Raw genomic sequence first — 9529 nt, 5'->3', positions numbered from 1 at the left:
TGCTATATTACCAAATATTCCAAATGTGGAATATAGAATAAGTTTTTTTCCCTGTTTGTATTATTTGATACAATTTTTCTTGAAAATATCGTAACCAATATATGAAATATACCACAATATATAAATTAAAATCTGTATATGTTACGATAGATATGATTTATGAAGCCTATACCGAGTAATGTAGTACTAAATCAAAATTTTTCAAACAAGAATTACATTGATTCGCTTCGTATCAAACAAGAATGACATTAAATCAATTAAAATCATAACCAATATTTAAAATCATATGAACCAAATTGAAATTCATACCATAAAATCGATTGAAATTCCCACGAGACAATTGATTTTGAGATGAACCTCATACTATCAAATCAAATTTATAATTTTAAATAAATTTCTTTACTAATTGGCAAGAAAAAGAAATTATCTTTCACATGTCAGATTCCAGTTTTCAGTTGATGCCAAATTACCAAAATAATATTTATTCTTTTTCATTCTGTGAATTCTTACAAAATTCTTATCAGAAAATCAAATCATGGAAAGAAAAGAAAAAAGTAAGAAAAACTACAAATTTAAATACAAATTTGGATCAAACAGAGAACAAAAAAGAAAAAAAAAAAATCTTAACCATTTCATGATTAAACAACCCTAACTCTGAACCTCCCTCAAAAAATGGAAATTTCCACCATTGAAAAGAGCCTAATTACCATTTGATGAGAGGGACTCAACAACCAATTTTTTGTTTGCTCTGTCGCTGTCGCCGCTGCCGTCGCCGCCTTTGCCATCTTTACTAGGACTGAAAGAAGAAGAATCTTCGATAGGATTCATTGCTGTCATGTGGTTATTCTCTTTGTTAATGAGCGAAGAAATAGCGGCCGCAACGGCAACTCGAAACTTAGGGTCAGAAGCAATGGCGGAGACACTCTCGGGTGTGAACGGTGGCTTATTATTGTCGGCCGGTTTCCACGTGCGGCGGTGGAGAGGATTGAAAAGATGATTAGGTTGAAAGTTGGTAGGGTAATTAAAGGAATGGGGGAAGTGTGAGGTTGAAGAGGTGGGGATTAATGGAGTGTAAAAGGTGTTGTTGGTTGAGGGTTGATGATTATTAGGGTTTTGAGTTTGGAGGAAATTTGGAGAATAGGAAGAAGAAGAAGAGTTTAGAATATTAGGGTTTGGAAGAGAAGAAAGATTAATGTTATTATTAGTTGAGTCTAAGTGCATAAAGGAAGCTGCTGCAGAAGCTGTGGAAGCCATGGCTGTTGCTCCAACAGGGAGTGGATGATTATGTGTTCCTTCGTACGTTGTTATAAGAATTGACATGTCTTCTAAACATCTTTGCACCTAAAAATGGTAAGTTTTAATGTTAGACATTATTATCATATTGACAAATAAAGATAAATAGAAAACAACACATAGATTTACGTGATTCACTAATAATATATTAGCTATATCCACAGAGTAGAGATGAAACAATTTTATTTGAGAGAATTATTCAAAATACAAAACAAAGGCACTTTTAGAATTAAAGAGTTTATACAGTGCATTTCTCTAAATCCTAAAATAAAAGACGTAAATAACATAAATATGCCAAATATGAAAATAAATTCAAGGCATTCCAATAAATCATACCTAGCTAAATTGATAAAGAAAGTCGTTAAATTATATCAAATATCTTCCAACTTTAAAATTTCATTTTTCTTCTTAATAATACCTTTAGAGAGTTCTTTTGTTGAAATAATAAAGGTGGAAATTGATGTATAAAAATTAGAAAGATTGAAAGATTGATAGTCAAACTATTTAATGAAAGAATAACCAATGAGAATAGACTATATATCATGGACAATTGGTTTTGCTCAAGAATTTGAATTTTCAATTTTGTATTTATGTTCTGGAATTTTCAGTTGCATTTAATAGAGATTCTTGATCTAATTGGAAAAAAGTCACAAATGTAATAAATACATGATCAGATTAGACATCAAATTTAATTCTATATCTATTAAAATAGATTAGTTTTTATTTTATTTTATTTGAATATCAAGAATTTGTATTGAACAAAAAATTGCTATAATTGTTTTTAAGAGTTAAGACACCTATTGCACAAAAATAAAACTTATTTTAAGGGATCAAATAGATAAAAACTCATAAAAATTAAGGAACTAGACTAGTAATTTAACAAGAGGAAAAAAATACTTGTTTTCTGACTGGGCATCCTGGTGCAACTGTGCAACGATAATAGGCTCGAGGACATGGATTTCCCTTCGCAATTTTTTGACCATACTTCCTCCATTGACAACCATCGTTCATCTACATGCACAAAAATAAAACTTATTTTAAGGGATCAAATAGATAAAAACTCATAAAAATTAAGGAACTAGACTAGTAATTTAACAAGAGGAAAAAAATACTTGTTTTCTGACTGGGCATCCTGGTGCAACTGTGCAACGATAATAGGCTCGAGGACATGGATTTCCCTTCGCAATTTTTTGACCATACTTCCTCCATTGACAACCATCGTTCATCTACAAATAATAATACAATTTAACTTTAGAACACCATTTATAATTAAAATCGACTTCAATATTTTATTAGTTTGGTACTTTTTTTTTAAAAAAATATTTTTTAAACTTGAGTATCCATCTCATGTCATATTAAAAAATTTAGTAAATACCCTTTTGAAAAAAAGGAACAAAAATGACATTGAAATAAGGTGGTTTTGAGAGGGATATTATTATTATTATTAATTATTATTAATGTGGCAAACCGTGAACATAATTTAACTGATATTTTTTATTGAGATGCTAGAGTTCGAATCTGTGTACTAAACAGAGAAAAAGGAAAAAAGAAAAGAAAACTTACAGTGGCAGATTCACATCTTGCTCTCACAGAAACCCTAGCTTTTCTGTTTTGTGGGGGTGCCATTGCTTGCAATTCAGGCCTTTGTGGCTTGTTTTGGATTGAGTTGAAGTTGGACATTATTATTGAATCTTCCTTCTTCTTTTCTCTTGTTTCTTCTTGTAATAATTCTTTATGATTATCTTCTTGATCCAAATCATTGTTGTTTGTGTGGAGCCCTAATGATAACCCTAATTCACTCTTTCTCATCTCGTCCTCCTTCGATGGTGACCGAACTTGTCTCTTCTTCTTCGCCATTTCTCCGAGCTCGAGGTCTGGTTTTGTTGGTTCTTCACGTCTCTTGTTCTCATTTCCATGGAATGATAGGAAGTTGTGAGAGTCCTGTAAAAGAGAACCAAATTATATATGTACTTATTGTAATTGTCACAAATGAGAAATTATTTAGATGCTTCATAACCATTTCAGTCCCGTTTAGTAACCTTTTAGTTTTTAATTTTTGTTTTTAAAAATTTTAATTTCGTACCATGATTGGCATATTTCTTAAATACAATGTTTAAACTCTTAATTAAATTCTAAAAGTAAAAATATTTTTTTAAAAGCTATTTTCTTTTAATTTTTAAATTTTAGCTTAGATTTCTAAATCATTAGTAAGAAGTAGATAATGAAAAGAAAAGAAAAAAAAAATCAAATGGGATCTTCATTTTTAGTTTTCTATTTTTAAAATTAATTAGGTTTATTGCAATTTCTCTCATTTTCACAACACTTGAATTCCTACTTAAATTCTAAAAGCAAAAAATAATAATTTAAAATCGATTCATTTATTTATTTTAAAGTTTCAATACATGGTTTTTGAAAATGTTAACCAACGTGGAAGAGGGTTATAATGTTAATTTTCCAAAACCAAAAATTCAAAACCATTTGATTAATTATCAGATAGGAACTTAGTTTTTAGTTCTAGAATTTTGGGATTGTGTTAATTTTCTCACTATTTATTTATTATAGTTTTCATCTTTTCCAAAAATTTATTTGAAACCATAGCAAAAATATAATTAACAAGCTTTCAAAACTATTTTTTTTAATTTTTAAAAATTAAAATTTGAAAGAATCTTCAAAATAACTTAGTATAAAGTAGATAACAAAAACAGAAAAAAAAAATATATGAGTGAATGTAATGCTTATAAACTTGTTTCAAAAAAAAAAAAAAACTAAAATCCAATCGGACAACTATTTGTTTTTTAAAAATTAAGCTATTTCTCATAAATTTCTTACAATATTTTACATATTTCTTTAATAAAAAAGTTGAATATTAGTCAAATTAAAAAAAAATATAAATTTATAAAAAGTACTTTGTTTTAGTTCTCAAAACTTGATTTCGTTTTTGAAAATTTGATAAAATAATGTAGATAACAAAATAAAAAATATAGAAATGTAAAAAAAAATTTCTAAACTTAATTTTCAAAAATAAAAAACTAAAACCAAACGAACTAAATTATTATCAATTGTGTCTTAATGTGACAATTATTTTTAGACGTTTGAGAAAAACATAAAAAGGTAATTAAATTATTATCAACTGTGTCTTGGTGTGACAATTATTTTTAGACCTTTGAGAAAAATATAAAAAGGTAATTAAATTATTCATTTAAGCATGGAAAAATTTGTGAGTGACAACCATGGGGTCAATATTAGCACGAAATCCAATGAGTAGATTATTATAAAATTCAAAATTCAATTGAGTTGAAAGGAAATTAATGTTGCACAAATTTGAACCTACAAATCATATATATATTTTTTATTCATTTAGATTCTTCACTAACACCAAATAAAAAAAAAGAAAAACTTAAAAGAGGCCAACCTTTTTTTTTTTTTTTTTTTTTGCTTTTCTATATTTAATTATATACAAACACTATTAAACTTTCACTTTATCTTTTGTTTAGTTTTCACCTTTTAAAAATTTATAATTTCTAACCAATTTTTATCTAGTGGATTTCTTTTTGATAAAGAGTGTTTTTCTCAAATTTTAGGATTTTTTTACGTATGATTGTGTTTTCCCTGTTTTTGTTGTTTTATTTTAATTTTCAAAATTATTTTATGTATATTCTTACCTAGGAAGTGTGAAATTTTTTTCAATAGAACCATTCGACATATAAAATAAGGATAAATTGTAAAGACCACCCCTAATGTATGGTAGTTGTAATTACAATTATACCCTTTAAACTTTCGATTGTAAAAATTGAGCCCTTAAACTCATACAAATGTTAATATCAAAATCTCAAGCTTATATAATTCTAGAAATTGTAACAAATTTATAAGTTTGATAATTTTTTTATTATTTGAAAGTCCACAATATGATTATTATAAGTTGAAGAGTCTAATTTTAACACTCGTAAAAGTTTAACGGTCAAATTTTTACAATTAGAAATTTGAAAGTATAACTACAACTACCACCATACTTAAGAAATGGGTTCCAATTTGCCCAAATATTTTATTTAACACTTATGAGAGATTTGAATGACAAAACAAAAGAGAGAACCAAACCAAAATTTTTATCCTCTAAACCAATTAATAACATATATTAGGAGAAGTTTTAATCTAGTAATGTTTGAAGATCACACATATATAATATCAATGAAAACTAATAAGGAAAATGTAAGATACATAAAAATCTTAGAATAAAAAGAGAATTATGAAGTCAATTACCTTGTTGTTGAGGTTACTATTGTTTTGTTGAATGAAACCAATTTTCATTTCAAGATCATAATAATCTTTCATTGTTTGTTCCACAGCTTTTCTCAACACCTTGTTCTCTTCTTTCATTCTATCCATTTCCATTTGTAACTCTGAAATCTAACCCCCAAAACACAAAGAGACAATAATTATAATAAAAAACTAGAAAATTTTCAAATACAATTAAATCATAATCTATAATCTAGAAAATTATTGATAAGAAAGAAGGGATTTTTAATGTAATTACCTCTCCTATATTAATCTTGTGTGGCAAAAACAATTTCAAATTACTAGATGTAGAAGCAACAATATGATCATCAATTTCTTCTTCTTCTTCCTCTTCTTCTTCTTCTTCCTCTTCTTCCTCTTCTTGAACTTTTTTGTGTTTGAAAAGTTCTTCCTTGTGATGATCTATTTTGAGTGATAGATCAATCTCCATATGATTGTTTTTTCTTCTGATCTCTTAGACTGTTGAGAGTTATGGAAGATTATATTATCCTTTTCTTTCTCTTTCTTTGTGTTTTTTGTTTGGTTATTAATACAAATTTTGAGGCACCAAAGTCAATTCTCTCGTCTCTCAATGAAAGGAATTATTATTACACACACATAAGGGCCGCATCTTGGCTTTGACTTTAATGGGGTCCCCCTTTAATTAATTAACCCTCTATTCATCACCTTACCTTCATTTAAATTCACTTTGAAACCCCAAAACCCTAAACACCATCTTTTATTTATTTATATATAGTTTTGGACGGAGAAAGATGAACATCACTTCTAATTTAACACTTTCTTAGATGTGTGAGAGATAAATTACATATATGCAAACACTTTGAGTCAATCTTAATAATACACCTATAATCTTTGAGGAGAAAAATTATATCAATTACCATTGAGTTAAGCTCACTTTGGTTGATTTTAATCATGTTTATTAGAAGATGTAAAAGTTGTTGGATTTTAACAAAATATTAGAAGTGTAGTTGTCCCATGTTGAAAAAGTTCTAGGAAGTATCATGAGTACCAAACTCTATAAAAGGAGCTTGTACCTTTGGTTTTAAGTTGTCTCATTTAAAAACGTTTTAAGCTTGAGTGTGCTAACTTTAATTAAGTTCCCTTTATGTAATCTCTAGTTTATGAGAGTGGTAAAAGAGTGCGAGTAATATAAAAGTTTTGAGAGAGTGTTCTTGTAATTGGGATCGAGAGAGAGAAAAATTCTGTGTCATTGTAATAATTTTCCACATAGTGGATTTCTTTCTGGTGAGCCATGATTTTTCTCAAGTTTGGAGTTTTCTACGCAAGTTCTCGTGTTTCCAGGTTTTATTGCTTTCTTTTAATTTATCTGTAATATTTCTGCTTATTTCCTATATTAGAAGTGAGAGATTTCACATATATACTTGCTAGCTCTTACGATTATTAGGGATAACTATGTCGTAGTTGTTATTAAAAAAACATGTGGTTTCATCTCAAAACTAATTGATAATGAGAGAAGTAACTTGTGTATCTGATAAAGTTTGTGAGGTCTTCATGTCTTTCCAATATGGAATCCTTATTAATGTACTCTCCGTAGATGGTGCTTCTTTAGGTTCACAATTGTTACGTCATAGTTTTTCAATCGAATACCGGTTTGGATTTAATGATTATGATACCATATTCGATAAATATGTGATTCCATTTTAAACCCAATTGCCAACCAAAAGAGCAATCTACGTATTTTATTAAAATTATTAAGTCTCTTTATCTTACCAATGTGAAATCCTTAATCGTGTGCGGCAGAAAGTGTTTTTACCCTTGGTGAAAATTCGGATCTAACCCTATACATATGATATTCAATTTTTGATGAATATCTTTTTTCAACTATATGATAATTAAGAGAAACTTTATCGGCCGTATTTAGCCTAACTTTTAATTAATTAAGGCAGCCACAACAATTTATTATAGCTAATTATCGTAGCCCGTTGAGTTGGGTGTCCAAGCCATTAAACATCTTGTGAAGCACAAATTCGAGAGGCTTGTCTTTGTGTTATAATGGTTAACAAATAAGTTTTTTTTTTTATAAAACTAAAAACCTAAAAATAAATTATTTTAGGAAAATTCTTATAGATAGAAATTTTTTTAAAATATTTATACTATAGCAAAAAGTTTCGAAAGTGTTTGTGCTTTTGAAATTTTTTGTTATAAAGTGTAAATATTTTTAAATATTTTTTTATATTTAAAAAGATCCCTAATTTTAATAATTTATGAAAAAACTGTAATGTAATCTAAAATCTAAAAGCTTTTTAGTTAGTATTCGATTATTAATCGTGGAAAAAATGATATTAAATTTGAACTTTTTATTCATTATTATAGTTCAACAATAGTAAATAGGATATTGAATCATCGATTTTTTAGATGATAATAAGTATCTTTATCAAATGAACTTATACATTCGACGAATTGACGAATTGAACACATATTTTGATACCATATCGATCAAATTTCATTTTAACCAATATTGCAATAAAAAATTTTTAATCTAAGGGTCTCTTGTGTTAATTAATGTTTTATTAAAAGGGTTTGAACCTAGCACACATAGCTTATTTATTGGAAGTGTGATTAAATTTTATAATTAGCTGTTGCATCACTGTCATTATTTATGGTGTTTGGACTTGAGATTATAAAAATATAAAATGAAATGAAAAATTGGAGGTGGAAATTAAAAAATATATAAAAGAGAATGCAAACTCAACATAATCAACTCCAATTAAATATGAATGTTTAACGAAATCCAATGAGAAAGAGAAACCTTGGGATCCGATCTTGAAATGGTCAACTCGGAGACCTCATAACTCTACACCCATGTTTCTCTATTTTTCTTTTCTTATACATATAATATTTTTTAAAAAAAACAAATAATTTATGTGACTCTCCATTAGAGAAAATAATATCAGAATCAACTGAGATCATAAAAGAATGAGAGATTTTAAAGATATGAAAGTATCGTTAAAAACAATTGAAAAGAATTTGATAGTTACTACTTATACCAATAAAATGTATTATCTTCCTTTTTTGGTAACTTAATTACAAAAACTTCAAAGTCACGTGGCTAGAGCAATTCTATGTTGGTTGATTTCTAAGATAAGAAGAAAAGTTTGTCACGTGACAACTTATGATTGGACACTTGGGAGAGTTGCACAAAGAATATGGATGGAATTTTGGATGCAACCAAATAGTTTTATTTTTTTATCTTTTACGAAATGTGCAAGTTCGGACAACACATGATGAAAGAAAGTTTACAGAGATAGTTTTTACTTTTAGAATCAGTCTAGGACTAGTAAGGAAATATTTTATTTTTTCAAAATAAATAAAAGTAAAAAAAGGGACAAGAAACCATTTCTCCAAAAGATAATTTTTGTCATGTTATCAAGAAAATTTTTCTTGAGTTATTTTATTTTATTTTTTAGGTTCTAAAAAGCTACTATGGATAAGTTTATAAGCTACCTTTTTAAAATAAAATTTGGAGAAAAAAAAAACAATAGTTATTAGGATAATGCTTCATTAATTTATTATTCATATAATCTCTACCACCATTCACGTTACCAAGGAAAATAATACTAAAATATAGATGACATATGTCATAGTGAAATATGAATTTGTTGATAATTTCATCCCTTTCTTTTGCATAAGTACAAAATAATTAAATAATGTCATATGTATATATTAGCTATGGATACATATGGAAGCATTGATTTCTAGATCTATGGATATTAAACAATTATGTGAAGTCTATTCCATTATTTTAAGAGTCAAAAGGCAATTGTTATTATTGCACAACCTACGGTATTTTATAATTGATGAAGGATTTTCTTTTTCTTAATTGAGATCATTTTTCAAGGATAACATGGATAGTATTAAATTATACTCCTAATTGTTTGTGCTTTTCTCCAAGATAAAGGTTTGTGTGATAATATAAAGGGTT

At 27.5% G+C, this 9529-nt stretch overlaps 1 protein-coding gene across 1 annotated transcript; it reads right to left on the bottom strand.

The window, feature by feature from the left end:
* Window positions 1-466: 466 nt before the first annotated feature.
* Window positions 467-6140, bottom strand: WRKY9 (WRKY DNA-binding protein 9). Its single transcript, XM_090310717.1, has 5 exons — window positions 5825-6140; window positions 5551-5697; window positions 2857-3234; window positions 2406-2519; window positions 467-1341 (listed from the first exon to the last, which is right to left on the bottom strand). The coding sequence occupies exons 1-5, from the start codon at window positions 6014-6016 to the stop codon at window positions 700-702; spliced, it is 1473 nt and encodes a 490-aa protein (XP_090166843.1). The 5' UTR covers window positions 6017-6140; the 3' UTR covers window positions 467-699.
* Between the last annotated feature and the right edge of the window lie 3389 nt (window positions 6141-9529).

This window comes from Benincasa hispida, chromosome 1 (genome assembly GCF_027475165.1).
Source record: "Benincasa hispida cultivar pf3 chromosome 1, pf3_genome.v1.1, whole genome shotgun sequence".
Classification (NCBI taxonomy): domain Eukaryota; kingdom Viridiplantae; phylum Streptophyta; class Magnoliopsida; order Cucurbitales; family Cucurbitaceae; genus Benincasa; species Benincasa hispida.
The sequence above is the reverse complement of the archived record's forward strand: the minus strand, read 5'-3'. Positions and strand labels throughout refer to the sequence as shown.

Coding starts and splice junctions, on each gene's coding strand:
- WRKY9 (XM_090310717.1), bottom strand. CDS start 6,016: ATGGAGATTGATCTATCACTCAAAATAGATCATCACAAGGAAGAACTT. Junction 2,520..2,856: donor CAAGATGTGAATCTGCCACT/GTAAGTTTTCTT, acceptor TATTATTTGTAG/ATGAACGATGGTTGTCAATG. Junction 1,342..2,405: donor GATGCCCAGTCAGAAAACAA/GTATTTTTTTCC, acceptor TACCATTTTTAG/GTGCAAAGATGTTTAGAAGA.